The 17776-nt window shown below is 48.1% G+C and overlaps 1 protein-coding gene across 3 annotated transcripts in view; it reads left to right on the forward strand.

Annotated features, from left to right (window-relative positions):
• The first annotated feature begins 994 nt into the window (after positions 1-994).
• ARHGEF6 (Rac/Cdc42 guanine nucleotide exchange factor 6) overlaps positions 995-17776 on the forward strand; it is a 40268-nt gene continuing 23486 nt past the window's right edge. For 2 of the 3 annotated variants that reach the window (XM_032993789.2, XM_032993790.2), the window contains exons 1-5: positions 995-1198; positions 2206-2289; positions 10770-10854; positions 15001-15128; positions 15547-15748. In XM_032993789.2, coding sequence (XP_032849680.1) covers positions 1034-1198; positions 2206-2289; positions 10770-10854; positions 15001-15128; positions 15547-15748 — 664 coding nt within the window. In that variant the 5' untranslated portion in view covers positions 995-1033. Of the gene's footprint in view, positions 1199-2205; positions 2290-7708; positions 7829-10769; positions 10855-15000; positions 15129-15546; positions 15749-17776 lie in introns of those variants that run through there. The other variant, XM_042807184.1, reaches the window with a different exon arrangement.

Below are 17776 nucleotides of genomic sequence, written 5' to 3' on the forward strand. Positions count from 1 at the left end.
CCACAATCATCTTTAGTGTGAAGTTCAATTTTAACACTGCAAATTCTAGAATCACAGACTGGTTTGGGTTGGAAGGGACCTTAAATCGCCTCCAGTGCCCCCCCCAGCCCCGAGCAGGGCCCCCTTCCCCCAGCCCAGGGTGCTCCCAGCCCCGTCCAACCTGGCCTTGAACCCTTCCAGGGAGGGGGCAGCCACAGCTGCTCTGGGCACCCTGGGCCAGCGCCTCCCCCCCGCACAGGGAACAATTTCTGCCTTAGATCTCATCTAAATCTCCCCTCTTTCAGTTTAAAACCGTTACCCCTCGTCCCATCCCCACCCCCTGACCCAGAGTCCCCCCCCACCTCTCCTGCCCCCCCTTTAAGCCCTGGGAGGCCGCTCGAAGGTCCCCCCGGAGCCTTCTCTTCTCCAGGCTGAACCCCCCCAACTCTCTCAGCCCGGCCCCCCAGGGGAGCTGCTCCAGCCCCCCCAGCATCTCCGTGGCCTCCTCTGGCCCCGCTCGAGCAGCTCCGGGTCCTTCTGCTGTTGGGGGCCCCCGAGCTGGCCCCAGCACTGCAGGGTGGAGTACATCCCTCCAGTGCTATGCCATGCAACATTCTCATTGCAAATCTACATTTGCTTCTTTGGGCAATTGCCACAAGTTAAGACCAAGTTTACCAGATGATAGGATGCCAGCTGCCACAAAGAGGAAGTCAGTAGGTAAGATCTTTTTGGTGGAGCAAGTATCCACATAAAATAACGTCTATTTATTGTTATTGACATTGGAAATGTGTAGTTAAAGATCTGCTTTCATTGTCACTCTTTAACAGAGCAGTAGAAACATGTTTTATGAACAAAAAAAGTTGCTTACCTTAGAGTTACAGTACTTCTGCCTCTTAAGATTTGTTGAGCTTCTGTGTTGAGAGAAAAAAAAAAAAAAATTAGTTTCACACTTGAGCTCTGCAAGCAGCAGCAGAGGCAGGAAGATGTAATCACGGATGTGGGTTCCAGCAAGCTGCTGCACAGGAGAACTGCGCTGGTGGCAGAGCTCTCCGCGATGAATCCAGAAGAACAAATTGTAACGTGGCTTATTTCATTAGGAGTTTTAAATTCCCCTAAGAAAATAGTAGATGATCCGGAGGAGTTTCTGAAAACTTCTCTGAAAGATGGAACTGTGCTTTGTAAACTCATTAATCGACTTCTTCCAGGATCTGCAGAAAAGGTAACTCTTTTAAGATGTATTTTGCTAGCCTGAAACAGCACTGCTCAGTAAAATAGTACCCTGGTCATTTCAAAGTATGGTTTTCTTTGGTAATTAAGATAAGCAAGGAGCATCAGAAGTAAATGTTTTACATTTTAGTTACTAGCTTCAGTTCTTTGATTTTGTCTCTACACCCAGAAAAAAAAATTAAAAGATTGCCGTTGGCCGAGTTACGCATGTTCATTCAGTGGCAGGAACTACCGGGCCTACCAGAGATCACAATATCTTGGTTTTGAATAGAAGGATATGCGGTTTGTCTGTATTTACATAAATAGAATTAATTACAACTGTAAATATATTCACTCTTTCAGAACTCTTAGTGTAAAATACTTTGTTAGTCAGGAAATACAGTAGCAGAACAGATTAGGTGAGGAATAAATAATGAACTTTGCATCCATGGCATTTTGAACTGTCCCAAGGCCAGCAAATCCACTGGTACCGCAGCCATTTGAGCCATGCGAGTACCTCCTATTAGAGTTTTACAAGGCATATATTCAGACAGTCCAAAAGTGTGATAAGTAGCTGCAGGAGAAAAAAAGGGAATGAGTCCAATGAGATAGGAAATGGGAAAACAGAAGAGAAGCTGTTTAAATAAAAAAACAGGTTCTCCACCCTGTAAAACAGGAACCTTTATTATGCAAAAATCAGTTTTGCCAGCTTCTTATCTTTTGCTTATATGTGATGGTTGGGGGCAGTGTGTTCTTAAAGGTCATCGATTTCCCACTGTCACTTAGGGCACTGTCATATGTTGACATTCAAAACAAGATGCCGACCATGTCGATGTATGCATCACTTCCTCCAGTGGCTCTTTCTTCCTGCTTCGACAGCTTGCCTGCCACCCCCATCCGCCCCCTTAAGAAGCTTCCCTAATTCAGTATAAAATGCACATGTCAATATTCATGCAGGCCTTCTGAATAGAGGCTATACGGAAGGTAATGCAATGATCTCAGTGGATTTTCTTTCTTTAGTATTGCCTGGAGCCTAAAAATGAAGCTGATTGCATCAGTAATATTCAAGAGTTCTTGAAAGGCTGCGCACTCCTTAAAGTGGAGGTAAGTCAACTTGGATCTTTTATTGTCATAAATGCTTGTTTAATCAGCCTTCTGAAAAGAAGCCAGATCACAGAGGGATGAAATCGGTAGTCATTCCTCATCTGTTGTATTAATAACAGAAATTAAAGCATGGGTAATTTAATATTCTGTCTGGAGAATTTGGAAATAGAGTGTATTGACTGTGACCTTAACAAATGCCGTCTCATCTTTAGAGACAAACTTAAATGGTCAGGTAGAAATACATGCAGCAATAACAGGAGATCTGTCTAAACAGAGTTAAGCAGTATGGACCTGTTTACATTTTTTTTCATTAATAGAAGGGATTGCAGGTTTTAGCTTTGCTTTAATACGAAGGTGGAATATTCTTAATGCTGCAGTATTTTTCATCCCCTTGCAACTGTTGCGTGAGGTTCTGCCAAACACATGATATTAAATGGATCTTTGCACATAAAAATAATCCTAATGAAGACAAAAGACACCTTTTCAGTGGCTATTTCTGATCCTATCTATATGCTGATTCGTATGCTTAAGCATAGCTCATATTTTCAAAATCAGAGTCTAAATGAATCACTTAAGAGTTCAGCTAATTTTGCCATCACATTTTTTACTAAGTGCATATGGATTTAAAATATACAGACTTTCATATCACACTTAAATTCCTACAGTAAAAAAGAAACCTGTAATTAAGAGCCATCAGTCTTGTTTGAAATATGGTCAACATTGTGGAAAAAAATATATTCTGAACACGAATTCTGCCAGAAGCAGGCACGGCATCCTTGGGCATTGCACAGAATATGCATGCACCACAGTGAGAAAAGCCCAACCCATGGTAGCTCTGTTCCTGCACTTTTCCTTTGAAGGTCAAAACAAGCAAAGAGCCTTTCTTTTCTTCAGAGCTTTTTAGCTAACCAGCATGAAAATTTGCTCGTTCCAGAACTGTTTCACTGGCCTGTTGTTTCCCAGTAATTCATTTCTCAGAGCCTGCTGCAGCAGCCCGGTTTTAAAAGCAGATATATATAGAATCGCTGAAGGCCTATCACATCAGAAATCAGTTGTTGCCAGTCTTCTGGTACTGACCATGTGATTTCCTCTCTTTTTCAGAGAGTTTATTTTTCTGTTTGAAAACTGATCATAAAGGTTGTTGTGGAAAATACTAAAAAATAGGAGTCTTAAATAGCTAAAAGATAGAACAAGGGAACGGTCCTCAACTGTTGTGCTTTAACATCTCATAGTTTTGAAAGCCAGTTCTGCAATATTGCAGTCACACTCCACAATTTCAGATGCTAGAAACTAGCAACATTGTGTGTCCAGCTCTGAGCCTCCCTGTGCCTTTTCTTCTTTGGTTTTAATTTAAGAAAAGGTTTCTGACTTCTTTTTTCTTCCGACTTATAACTCCCTTCATCTTTGAAATATTCTGACCCTTCAGTAACTTCCGTAGTGCTCACATGGTTGCCCCTGTCTTTGTTGCTGTGAAAGGAGACCTCAGAAACTGAATAAAAAGCTCAACTCTCTCAAGCTCAAGTTTAAATTTTGCAGCAAACCAAAAATGATTTCTTCTTATTTTTTTCCAAAATATTAAGTCATATTAGAACACCGAGTGAAGACGGGAATTTTGCTTCTTCCTGACTTTTCTCTGTACCCTCAGGCAGAGGAACGCTTGAGGTAGGACAGCTGAGATGGTGGGCAAGACATGGCACAAGCCAGAGTGCTTATGCTTCCCTCTGGCTCTTCTCTTCCCATATTGCCAGCTTTTCTGAGTGCTCTGCAGGCAGAGCCAGAGGAGACATGAAAACCTTCTGCCATCTGCTCCTTCTAAAAGCTTCCCTGTTTGGAGCCTCTTGGCAAAGAGACTCTAAGCAGCATACCTATAGGTGGTCCTCCCTTATGCCTGATGCTTAGTTTGCCTTGGGAAGGGCCACTGCCCTTCAGGGTGGGTTTCTCTGCAGCACATTTGCTCTGAAAGCATGTTAGGAGCATCAGAACAGGCAAGGAACCTTCTGGTTCCAAGATCCATCAGCACTGAAGTTGCAGCGATCGGATATTATGTCTAAGGAAGGTGAGCATAGGATAGAAAATCTGTTCTGCTCCAGTGACCTAGCTTGAGAAAAGAGTTAACATCAGGCAAGTTCTTGGCCTAATAGGTTTGAATTCCCTTATGGCCATCCTGCTGCTTACTCAGAGCTTGGATTTGACAATAAAACCCTAATGGTTCTGTCAAATTCTGCCTTTCTCCAAATGTCACAGAGAACTCTTGTTCCTTAGATATGAAGAAGTAGCCCAGGACAGGATCTGAGCCACTTCTCTTGTCTTGAGACTGACAAGTGCATGTTAAGGTCAGAGATTCTGTTCCTGTTGCAGATGTGAGCAAAAGAGGATGTTCTGAGGAAATTCAGAGCTCTCAACTTCTACTCTGGATACTGACTTGTGCAAAAGGGCCTCATCCTGAGGAATCTCAAGCATGAAAAGCTTCATACATGACATTAGCATCCCATCCTACCGTCCCATAGCTTCCACGTACTTTGCCAAAGCAGTGGCTGCCTTCATACTATGCCTTGAAGTTGTTTTTCTCATAGACATTTGTACAGCTGCCATTTGGAGCTGAATACATCACTTCACCGGGCATCGCTAGCGTGCAGGGAAGGTGATCAGTGTGGAAGGTAGGGTTTCCAACAGCTTTCGAGTTGAAACCCAAGTCCCACCTTCCACTGAACAGATACTGCTAGCCAATCTCTTCCAGTGGGAGGGCATGCAAAGAGGTCACTCCTGCAGAGCTGCACATATGCACTTCCCTCCTACCCTTCTTTGTTGTCCTAGTAACTCAATCTTAGGAAGCGGAAGAAAGAGCTAGCGAGGCAAACAGCACCTTCTCCCATTTTACAGGAACAGTGAAACATTTGGACACAGTGGAAGGGAGAGAGAAGGACACTCCGTGGCTTTCCTGCTTTCAGGTGACTCCATTAAGTTGCAGCAGCTCTATGGGCTGGTGATGTGAGCTGAAAGAGTCCATCTCATTGCAGGGTATCAATAACCAAACTCTTCCTTAGCTTCAGCCCAGAACTGAAGCCTACAAACCCTTGCTGCTTCAAATGTGTTAGTCCAAAAAAAGAAGGCAAGCAGGGGAATCAACACCTTCCACTAATTAGACAAGTGCTGTAATGAGATGAAACAATGAGACCATGTCTAAAATCTTCCGAATGCTTTTCAGTGCTAGAGTTTCATCAAAGTCATAAGAACATCTGTCAGCCCAGCTCTGTTGAGAGAGAGGACTTAGGCAGAGGACATGAGCACCTCTTTGGAGCTTAAGTGTCCTTAGAGGATTCTTTGGTGGTTTGGACTGAGGAACAGTGTCAATAAGCTGGTTGTGTGTCATTTGCACTGTGGCTTCAACATCTGAGCTGTGCATACGACCAAGATCGCGTCTAGGGAGTGAGTACTGCTAAGGCAGTGACAGCTAGATGCAAAAGCACGTTGAGGTGGAAAGTGGAAGGCAAGAGGTTCTGTCCTGATGGCCAGGTGGACTCTAGTGTAGAAGATACAGGAAAAAGACCACGAGGAAGGAGAAAAATCACGTAGAAAGCTCCCAGCCTAGTTTATTCTTGAGGGCACAAATGGGAACTGTTAGTCTTTGCTTTTGTCCTTGACCCCACTGTGCATATAACAGCTGCAGGTCAATACCTGAGCATCATTTACTGCTGAAGAAGCACAAGACCTTTATTCAGCAGCAGCATTTTATTGCTAATATGACCACAAAACTTCTGGCAAGGGGCTGAATTTTGTGGACTAAGGAAGGTATCTGCAAGATAAATCAATAGCTGGATGAAACCTGACTGTCCAGAATGATCACAGAGCCTGCAGCATGCCGTTGCAGTCATGGGCAGAACAGAAGCTATTTCTGCAGCTGGAGGTGCTTGCAACCTCACCAAACTGCTTGTGCCTGCACTGAGGGTGTGGGACAGCAGATGAAATATCATCACCCCCTTGGCTCCTCATTCATGTGCTCCCAAAGCCTGCTCTGCTTTGGCTTCACCCCAAAGCCACGTTACCTTTCCGAGCTGGGTAACATCAAAAGCAAGAGCACCTGCCCAGCACGGACCAGCACAAGCACTGGGGAACTGGTACGTCGGAATTCAGAGTGACCCAGTGTCCCAGAGACCCCTGGCTCGACAGGGTTGGGACCTACACCCGGGGTTCACCCAGGATGTCAACACAGCGCTCCGCTGCCGTGCCGATGTGCCGGGGATTGCCGTGCTCCCCGCAGCAGCGTTCCCCGCACGGACGGGCACACGCAGCACCGCTGCTGCGCTCGCCACGGCCAGGACGTGCCGCCCCTGAGAACTCACTGCCTGGACCCAACCGTGCCTCATCTGCAGGCCCTTCTGCAGTACCATTTCAATAGCCTGGATTTTTCCTTTCTTTCACCATCCTTTCCCCCTCATTTTTCCTGTTGTTTTTCCTTTCCTTTTCTCTTTTCCTTTTTTCTCTTTTCTCTTTTTTTTCTCTTTTCCTTTTTTCTCTTTTCCTTTTCTCTTTTCCTTTCTTATCTTTTCCTTTTTTCTCTTTTCCTTTTTTCTCTTTTCCTTTTCTCCTTTCCTTTTCTCTTTTCCTTTCTCAGCTTTTCCTTTTTTCTCTTTTCCTTTTTTCTCTTTTCCTTTTTTCTCTTTTCCTTTTCTCTTTCACTTTTCTCTTTTCCTTACTTATCTTTTCCTTTTTTCTCTTTTCCTTTTCTCTTTTCCTTTTTTCTCTTTTCCTTTTTTCTCTTTTCCTTTTCTCTTTTCCTTTTCTCTTTTCCTTTTCTCTTTTCCTTACTTATCTTTTCCTTACTTATCTTTTCCTTTTTTCTCTTTTCCTTTTCTCTTTTCCTTTTCTCCTTTCCTTTTCTCTTTTCCTTTCTCATCTTTTCCTTTTTTCTCTTTTCCTTTTTTCTCTTTTCCTTTTCTCTTTTACTTTTCTCCTTTCCTTACTTATCTTTTCCTTTTTTCTCTTTTCCTTTTCTCTTTTCCTTTTCTCTTTTCCTTAGTTATCTTTTCCTTAGTTATCTTTTCCTTTTTTCTCTTTTCCTTTTCTCTTTTCCTTTTCTCTTTTCCTTTTCTCTTTTCCTTTTTTCTCTTTTCCTTTTCTCCCTTCCTATTCTCTTTTCGTAGTCTCCTTTCCTCTTCTCCTTTCCTGTTACCCCTCTTTCCTAATTTACTTTTTCCCTTTCCCTCCCCTTCTCCCTTCCCCTGGCCTTTCTCTTCTCCGCTCTCCCCTTCCCCTCCCGTTCCCCTCCCCGCTCGCCCCGGGGCCTCCCGGCGCCTCCGCCCCGCAGCCGGCGGAGGGAGCTGCGGCCCCGCGGCCCGGCCGCGTCCCTCAGCGAGCGGCGGGGCGGAGCGGGGCGGCGGCGCCGCCTGTCACTTCCCCTTCCCCTTCCCTTTCCCCTTCCCTTCCCTTCCCCGCGCCGCGATCCGGCTCCGGGTCAGACCCGCCGCGGCCGCCGCGCCGCACCGACCGCCGCCGCCGCCGCCGCCATGCCCCGGGGCCGCGCGCCCGCCCGCCCGCCGCCGTGAGTAACCGACCGCGCCGCCGGCACCGCCACCGCCACCGGCACCGGCACCGGCACCGGGCGGGCCCCGCCGTGCGCCCCCCCCGCCAACGTCCCCTCTCCCCGGCCGCTCCTCCGGGCTGTCGCCAGGCAGCACCCACGCGTGTCACCCCCGCACCGGGCAGCTCCCACGGGGGTGTCCCCGCTCAGCTTGCCAGAGGTGCAGCGCGGCTCGTTGCTACCCAGAAAGCGAGCCTGATGTGGGGTTTGGCGCGGGGGGGTGTGAAAGCTCCGCAGCACCCAAGCCGGGGGGGGGGGGGGGGCCGGGAAGGCGCTCCCGGCCGCCGGCCTGTCCCCGTCTCGCCGGGTGTGTCAGAGCCGTTTCTTCATCGAGAAATTGTCTGGCATAGCTGCTGTGCAACAATGCCTGCACGGCAAACTCTTCTGGGTCAGAGGAGTTGTCTGCACCTCCCATCCCGGTGCCGGGATTTTGGGGCGCCCCGGGTTTGATTTTTTTCCGCCCTTCCCGCAAGCTGGCTGCTCTTCTGGTCGCTGCCCTGCGAGCCCCGGCCCCTCCTCGCTGCCTCTCGGAGCACGGTTACAGCAGCAGTGCGGGTTTTCACTCGCCCTGTGTGATGCCTGACGGAGCGGCCGGAGTGTTTCTGCTGCAGCCTGCGATTCTGACAGTCGGAAAAGCATTTTAGCGGAGATCCTCGGATGACAGCCGTAGATTTAAGCAGGGTTTTGCGTACGTCCACCAGATCTCCCGTGAGCTAAGAGCGAAAAAGCCTCTCCTCCCTCTGTTCTAACCTTGCAGCTTCTCTTTTAGTTAGGAATGGAATTCTGGGCGGATTGTGCTGGAAGAAAAAGTAATTTTTAGCTCAGAAATGAGGACTTCTGTATGATGAATTTGTTCTGGAATGAGCTGCAGAGTATATTTACGTTACAGTAGCTGACCCAGAAGAGTTTTCCACGTAGCCATTGTTACACAGTAGCTATTCCAGACAATTTCTCCATAAAGAAAAATCCTAAAAGTTACTGCTTGCTTTTGTGCTAGTATTTTTTGCATATTCCTTCTGCCACCATTTTTCTCTGGACTTTGCCAGCCTGATGACTGACCTTACAGCATTATTCCGTGCATTGAAGGATCAGGGATGTATTTTACCACTTTGGTCCTTTAAAAAAAAAAAAAAAAAAATAGCAAGCCATACATTCAAGGCAGGACTTGTTTTTCTGGACTTACTGAAGTGGAAGGAAAAGGGCATGACTGAGAAAATGGCACACCAGAGAGATGCACGCAAACATCCCAGCCTGGCTCTTTGCTTTCCTTCTGCTTGGCAGGAGGGTGAAGGCGCGTTGCTGTAACGTTGCATCCTCCAGCGGCTGCCAACAGGGTCAGCGTGCGCCCGGGCTCTCCGTTACCGTCTCCCTTTCCACGGAGACGCGGACGTCGCTGCTTAGGGCTGGCGGCGATGCTCGGATAGCACTGGCTGCAATGGCAGGGCAGGGAAACTAGTTCAAGCACCGGTTGGCAGAGGGGATGGGGTCTGCGTGGTGCAAAGGAGCAAACCCGAGCCAGTGCAGGCAGTGGGTCAGCTCGGAAACAGCCCAAGGTAGGTGGGGGTGTCCCCGAAGCATGTAGCTGCGATCAGACCTGTGGAGCTACTTGATTTTAATATTTGTAATGACAGCAGGCTGTCCCCCCCTCTGAGCGTGAATTAAATTTCTTTAGCCTTTCTCCCAGTATTGAGTGGCTGCATCAATTTTTAAATATATTCTCAACAAAGAGCAGCCTTTTTACTGCCTGTGTCGGGCTTTGTTGCTGAACTGATGTGTCTGTTGAGGGGAAGAGATGCCGCAAGCGTCCAGGGCTGCGGAAGAGGCCAGTCCCCTTCCAACTTGAAATGTGCCAAGTGTAGTCAAGGAGCTGTATGTGGAAGCCAAGAAAGGGCCTTTTTAAAGGGCAGCACTACCCTAAAGGTAGGTAATTAAGGCTCGTGTACTTATTTAGCAGGATACACTCTTGAGCACGTTGGAAGTGTTTGTAAGTAGATGGTGTCTGCTGGGGGAGCTTTAAAATCACCTTTCCTGTTCATTGGATTTGTGGATCTGTGTTCTCCATCTGCAAGCCAACGTGTATTTGGGGATTAGCAGGTAGTGCCTTGGTGGTACCAATAATGGGGGCTTTTTCCATAGCTTATCTTTGCTTCATTAATGGTAGGATTTGTACAGTCTGTAGGAACTTGAGGGCATTTCCCAGGTGTTAGAGGGGATTGCAGTGTTCTGGAAACCCCAGTTGCCCCTCGTTGAGCTGGTGGTGATTTCTGACAGGCTGGGTGTGTAAGGTCCAGCGTTTCAGTCACAGAAAACAAGCCCTTGCTAACTATGTATATCTGTTTTGCTGCTGAGCCTTAGCAACGCAAAATTCTTTAGAGTGGGATTTTTGCACGTAGAATAACTGGTTTTGGCTTCCTGTAAAAACATGCGAATGTATTAAATATGTCATATTGCAATAGCAGAAAATTCTATGCGTTTGTTTCTTCTACTGTGGAAAATATGCGTGTGTGTATATATACATATATATGTACAGCCTCAATCTCTTCAGCTTTCGATAACAAAAATAGCAGCAAAATATTTCCTTCCCTCAAGGCAAGCAGTAACCTTCTCCGTGATTTTCAGAGGAGTCCCTGCTCTGCAGACAGCACCGATTCCTTCCTTCCCTCTCCCCAGCGTTACACTCCAAATGCTGCCGGGTCCCCCTGCCCTTCCCACGCCGCCTGCCACCGCCACCCCGGGAATTCACTCGCTGGGAAGGAAATGGGCCTTGTCAGCCCCGAATAAACACCCTTCCCCTGCAGAGACAAACGGGCTGCTTAATCCTCACTGTCACCCTCTACGTGGGCTGCTCAGACGGCCAGAGTAAGATGTTTTGTGCTCAACTCACCAAGTTCCTCTTTCGCAGGTGTTTGATCCACATGATTTGTACGCCGGAGAACAGTTCTCCAAGGTCCTGAGTACATTAACAGCTGTAAATAAAGCTACCGAAGGTAAGAAAAAAGGGGTTTTTTTCTGTCATCTTTTCAAATGCTCTCTCATATATTTGTGGGAGTGGGGTGGGGTTTTTTTTTGGTAATTCTTAGTTTGTGATGATTTCTAGAGGCTTGGCAAATTGTGCTGCCAGCAGTGATGCCTGATGCTGGATGGTGGGATCGACATTTCATGCTTCTACTAACTCCGGGTTTAGATGTAGCGTTCCAGAGTTGCTGTACGCACTTTGCAGGGCTTGATTATTATTGCTTTACACTGAGGGACCTCTGCTCAGTTTTGACAGCATTAAGGGTTCTCAAATTAGGTCGTCATAAAGGAGCCTCGATGGAAATGAGCATGAACCTCCCAAAATGCAAATACCAGATTTTAAATAGCATGTTTTAAAGCCGAAGAGAAAAACAGATCTGTCTGCATAATATCTTTACTGAATGTCAAAACAAACGTTGTTGCCAGATGCTCAGTCAATTGTATTGATTTTTCTTTCTGTGCTCTCGCTGGGTCCGTGGAATAGGCTCTCAGATTTGGGAATCCAGCTGATGGCTTGTCCTGCCTCCCTGGGTGCAGGGGTGGGCTGCTGAAGCAAAGCAAATCAGCTCCTCTTGTTTCCATCCCAGATATGTAGCTGTTCCCCGCAGGCCGCTTTAAAGTGATGTTCAGTCACATAGGCTCTGAAAGGAGAAGTTCAACAGGGAGGATGGTGACAGCATGGTGCTCCGGGGAGGGGTGAGAGGACCGGGGTCTCTGAGAGGATGAGGAGCAGGTCTGCAGGATGCTTGGGAAGAGTTTGCAGGGCAGAAAGCATTGTTTCACTTCTCTTTCAACTGAGTTTTTGCTTTTGGGTTCTCGGCCGCTAGTGCAGAAGCTGCTCGGGTATTCAATGAAACAACCTCATGGCTGAGACTGGACCTTCTCCTCCCTTATTCCTCTTTTCTGTTCTGTTCTGATGCGAGGCTTTATGAAATCGTATGTATATAAAACATGTACTCTGTGCATTATATAAACCATTGTATAAATTATCATGTGTATATTATATAATAATAGTATAATAACATATGATGTATAATAATATCTATAATAATAATATGTATATGTGTGCATATACACACATATATGCTGCTCTGAAGAAATTTAGGTTCACAGGCTGCCTTTCTGCTGCCAGCACTCAGCTCTGCCGCCGGCTCGCTCCCCAGAAGTCAGTGAATGGTGGTTCAGTCTCAGCACATCTCCTTGCAGCCTCTTACCGCTCCATTAAATGACAGCACCCCGTGACCCCCCGTAGAAAGCTCTAGCAGTTCAATATGATGCGGGAGATAAAATGCAGGTTACCTAGACCGGGAGCAACCTTTGCAAATGCTGTCATTATGACTGACATCACCTTTGTTATTCCGATAGCAAAGAGTGAGGAGCTTCCCTGCCCCTGTGCTTGCCTGGTTTTGGACCGGAGGGGTGTGATGGGGTGTGTGCTGACGGGACGGCGAGACTGCATCCCCTCATTTACAGCCCCCACTCTATTCTTGCAGCCACCCGTGTGCCAGCTCACCCGTGTGGTCACTGGGCAAGGCTCGGGATGTGGCTTTGCCGGGGAATAGTTTCTATTGCACGCTATCGACGGGGCTATAGGGAAGCTGGGATCGTCTCGGTTTCATGGCAAACATCTGTTTGAACATATGCTTTTTCTGTTTAAATGTTAAAAAGCGCAATGCCTGCGATATAATTAGCTGCTCAGGCAGCGAGCACCCTTGGGAAAAGCACAGGGTAAAATAAATACATGTCTAAAACGTTTGCTTTTTGGTGGCTTGGCCAAGTTCCTGGGAGGCAGGAGCCTGTGTCCTACAAACCGCCCCTGCAGTTGGCCGGGTTTGTCCGTCTCACCAGAGGCCAAGGGCTGAACGGAGCGTCAGGACAAGCCTGGTACCAGCTACGGCAGCTCCTGCTGTGGCCAGGGCTCTGGCATGCCTGCACATCCCAACACCCGCAGGGCTGCTGTATCCCGACACCCTTGTCGGAGGCAGAGGGAAGTGGGTGACAGCTAAGGAAGCGCTGTGAGGTGTTTCTGAGCATCCATTTGAAGTCCAAATCCTTATGTCTTCGTGGATGTTGTTACGCAGATAACTAGAGGCATCGTTGGTAGCTGATAAACTCAGAGTTCAGCGGCTGTCCATCAAATAGCAGCAATACAGAGCTTGATGCTTTTATCTGAAAGAGAGGGCAGGGGAGGAAAACCAGCTGCGCTGGATCAGGCGAGGCTCATCTGCCAAAAATAGTGTAGGAATGTGAGCAGAAAACTCAGCTATTTTAACCATAGTTTAAGCAACATATGGCAGCACTGTTCCATGCTGGACCAGGCATAAAATAGGACGCTGTCATGATGCAATATAAATGATACACTTCCCTGCCAAACTGTCAAAGTCAGTTTTACATTTGTTTCTAAGTTGCTGCAGATATTTATAAAAGCTTTGAAAGATTGGGAGGGGCAGGGAGAATCATAAAATCTACAGTAACCGAGTCATTTCCGTGGGACTGTTGCTGATGGCTTGAATAAGCAAAGAAGTCTGGACTCGCGGTCTGTGCCCTCCCTTTTTAGAAGGAATCAGGGGAAGAATATCTCACACTGGCAGTCGGCCACCCCTCCTGGCCTGTGAGTCGCTGGGAGCAGCCGAAACCGCTCCTGCTCATATATCGGGATGCTTCAGAGAAAAAACCCCACTCTGTGTTTGCAAAGTGGGTTTTCCATGCACAGGGGTTTTGCTGTTGGTGCAGCTCAGGGAGCTGGGAATTCACCGTGCGGTCATCAGGCAGTTGTGTAATGAGCTGGGCAAGAGAGAAAACTGACTCACTGACAGCACGCGAGCTTTAATGTGAATGTTGTCCATCGCTGGAGCACGGACTGGGTGGATTGGTGCGTGGGTATGGTATGGTTGGGGTTTTGTAAGGCAGTGGCATCTGGAAGTTGTAATCGTGGACCTGGTCCCCATTGTGCAAGGCGTTGGAGAAAGACAAAGCAAGTCCGTTCTCCAGGAGCTCACAGTTTGTGTTGCTCCAGGTCCAGTCTAAGGATGAGGTGTTTTCCTGTTGAAGGAAAAATTCTCTGGGGAGAATAAAAGCCCAGCTGAGTTCCTGTTACTCCCACCGAGCTTCCCCTTTGGAATGATTTTTCCATGATGACATCCAGACTGGAGGAGAACGGGGGAACAGCAGCCTTAGAGCTCGTGTTTTCTGATTTCTGATTCCTGCTCAATCTCAGCACAGAGCAGTTGTGACCAGGGAACTTTTTACCCTCTGGCAAGTTTTTTGGTATCAATATTGAATCTGTAACACAGTAGATCTGCGTCAGAGCAGCAGCATTATTTCCAGCATCAGGCAGGTGGTGGCATGAACAAGGCCAGAGACTAGTTTGCAAAACGATGAGCTCCGAGCACGTGAAGGAGGCAACTCCAAGAGCTGCTGGGATGGTCTGAGCCTTTCCGCGGGCTGCCAGGCTCCTGGGGGTGGCACTCCTGTCCTTCCTCAGCGCGGTCTCCATCACTCTCTCACATGGTAATGGCAACGGTCCATGAACAGTAATCAAAATTGTGCCTAGCCTCTTTCAGCTGTATAATGAACCCAGAAGGACTTATCTAAATAGAGAAGCGATTGTGTTGACCAGCTGTTCAGCATTTTCCCCCACTCAGCGGGGAAGCCCACGCTGCAGCTGCAGAGGTGACCTAAGAGCGCTCACTTGCGAGCTAAACTTTGAAAAACCTTCAGCAGTGCTTACTCAGATCCCAGAAACGTTCCCAGTTGGGCAGCATTGGGCTGAGTGTTGTTCTGTTTTTCCACAGTTTTAAGGGGGATTTCAGAAACATACTGCTCTCCAATGTGTGGCCGCAGAGCTGTCTTAACCTAGGAGTGCATCGGGATACAATTCAACTTCTTCCCTCATGGAAGGGTTAATCCAGCCCAGCAAAACCATCCTCACTGTTGACTGGGAGCACCCACGCTGGAGATGCAGTGCGCTTGCTATTCTGCTCTGGTAGATGCTCCTTCAACTGTTGTGCCCTGTTCCCGTCTTCTTTACGGACTTTTCTCTTACTCTTTGTTTTGCTGTGATGCAGAGCGATGGCGCACAGCTGGTTAAAACTCAGATGTTGTTTCTGCCTCACCAGATCAGCCGTCAAAAGGGCCATGTTCACATCTATCGTCTCTTAGCTCTGCGGCTGGAGGTCCCCACACCGACTCCAACGGCACGGCTTCACAGTCCGCGAGGGTTTTAAGGAGGCAGTCCAAGCCTGTGGTATCCTTTTTTTAACATCTCCTCAAGGGTTTGATGGCTGTGGGGGCAGAGGGGTATGAGTGGTACCTCTGGGTCGAGCTCACCAGAGGGGCTTGTTCTCCCCCGATCTCCATCGTGGCTTTGCTGCTCTGGCTGGAGAGGGTCTTGTGGCTTCTCCAAACCGCGGTGCTCCTCTCTGTGACATGAGAAGAGTGATTCTTATCTGGCCTCCATTGCACTGTGGAAGTAAATTAAATGCTTGGGAGGGACCTTGTGGTCCTCTGGCAGGAGTGCTTTCACAAAAGCAAGACATTATTGCTATTATAAAGAGCAATACTGAAAAAACAGCTGTCACAACAAAGAAGAACAATAGCTTGTCCTAGTGGCTTCTGCTTTTTTGGACTGTTTACTGATGTTTTTCCACGTTTCTTTCCTTTAGGAGATGACCGAGAATGGCAGTCATCAGCTGGTGGTAAAGGCCAGGTTCAATTTTAAGCAGACCAATGAGGATGAACTCTCCGTTAACAAAGGAGACATTATTTATGTCACCCGGGTTGAAGAAGGGGGCTGGTGGGAAGGCACCTTGAATGGAAAAACAGGCTGGTTCCCAAGCAACTACGTCAGAGAAATCAAATCCACCGGTAAGCAAATTGCTTTCAAGGGCTGATTGAATGACAGCGGTATAATGCAGTGTAGATCCTCGTGCCTTTGAGAAATTGCTGCTCTTTATTAAGGACTGTTTGTGTCCGTCCTTTAAGCAGCAGGGATAGTGGAGGGATGAACGGGGCCAGAAGGGTAAAGCCTAGTCTTTCGCTTGAGTTGCTTGAGAGCTGCTTCACCCTCCTCCCCAGCGCATCGTGCCTTTCTGTCACCCCCCCAAGCCCCAGCAGCGCAGGAGCGGGGACGTCACCGGAGGATGAGAACAGAGGGGGCTGCGTGGGTCCCCTTTGTCCTGGGGAGCTGCCGGGTCGTCCCGGTGTCTGAGCACAGAGTTAGCTTTTTGTTAGAGACCTCGGTCAGGCAACGTATTTGCGTTCGATCCTGCCATTTCTGGCAGCGGTGGAATGGATGCTCACAGTCGCAGTGAGGAAACCAGCAAAAACTACATGGCCTCAGGGAACGGTCCCCTGGTTTTGTCTGTAGTGATGGCTGATTTCACATAGTACGTTTTCCCCCAGATGCATCTTCTGCTGCGATATTGGGAAAGGAAGAGGGAGGGGGATGGTCCATCTGATGACGTTGGCCTTTACTGAGCTTTGTCTCAAGTGTCCTTAACGTTTTCTGCGATGTGATTTTAACCAGATGTGGGGTGGTGGTGACATGAAGCATGCCCCTGGCTAACTGTCCTGTAGCATTACATCAAGCAGCCCACCCCATTGTGCTTCCGAGGCCACTGTGTGACAGTAAACTTGTTTTTTTACAAAATGCAACATTAATTCCTTAATGTGCCTTGAGGGCTTATCCTCGACAGAGAGCTGTTGTGCGCTCGGTGCTGGTTTTATGGCTCAGGATCAGCCCTGGCTCACCCTTGTGAGACACCAGCAGTGGTCTGCAAAGTGGCTGCAAAGTATGCAACCCCTGTCAGACATCCTTGCTCCCACACTTGCAAGCAAAAAAGCAAAGGAAAGAGGAATAAAATTAATGAGTTGAGTTCTCAGAATTAGGCCAGTTTTTATTTAATTCTAAATGAAAAAATGATTGTTAGGATACCTCATCTCCCACTGTTTCCCTCTGGGAAATGATGTCTGAGCTGGAGCAGGACGTTGCAGCGGAGATTGAAGGCTTGTCTGGCACAACCCAGGAATCACTAATCAAGTCAGTGAGTGGAGAAGAGAAATGTTTTTAAAAAAGGAGAGCAAACTTCAGTCCCATGGGGAAAATGAGACAGGAGCTGCATGAACTAATGGCACCTCACTGAAGTAAAGGACAAGTCTCCCATTGATCCCGATGTAGGAGCCCATCAGATTTTTATCTGCAGAGCTTTTCCCTCCAGCACCTGTTTCATATGGGAGAAAGGGTTCGTTCCCCTGGTCTCTGCTTGCTCAGGACATGTGCTCGTGTTGGGGCTGATGGATGCAGGGACCATCAGCCGACCCTCTCCTGCCCCAGGGCTGCTGCCTGGGGGCTGCTGTCCGAGGGGAGCCCCCGCTGCAAGCCAGCGGGAGCTGCTTTCCTCTCCTCCAAAGTGAGAGACTTGTCACTCTAAATGGAGTTACTTGTTTCTCAGCAGTGTCTGTACCTCCACTGTGTCCTAAGCGTGCCCTTTGGGTGGAAATAACTAGATGTGTGGAGCAAAGCTCCTCCGAGCCTTTGAATGAGGAGCAGAGCTCCCGGCTGGAAGTGACAGGAAACTCTACAAGGGCAATAATTAGACAATGCATCAAGCTGCGCTTGCCAGGGGCTAAATTTATCATTTTCAAGCTTCTCCCCTGCTATCGGTGTGGAAATAATTGCCTTCTGTGAGCGACTGCAGGGAGAAAGGAAAGACCGGCTGCTCTGCGTGGCACAGCAGCGTTTCAGCACGAGGTGCGCGGCGTGGCCAGGGCCTTGTGCTGCTGTCCCAGTCTGGAGGGGTAACGGTGCTGGTGCCGTGCTGGGAGATCTGGCAAAGCTCTGCTGCTGGCAGGGAGTGGGCTTCTCGAGGGAAGGGAAACGGAGCGGGGACTCGT

Source organism: Tyto alba, unplaced genomic scaffold, assembly GCF_018691265.1.
Source record: "Tyto alba isolate M040663 unplaced genomic scaffold, T.alba_DEE_v4.0 Super-Scaffold_5, whole genome shotgun sequence".
Lineage (NCBI taxonomy): Eukaryota > Metazoa > Chordata > Aves > Strigiformes > Tytonidae > Tyto > Tyto alba.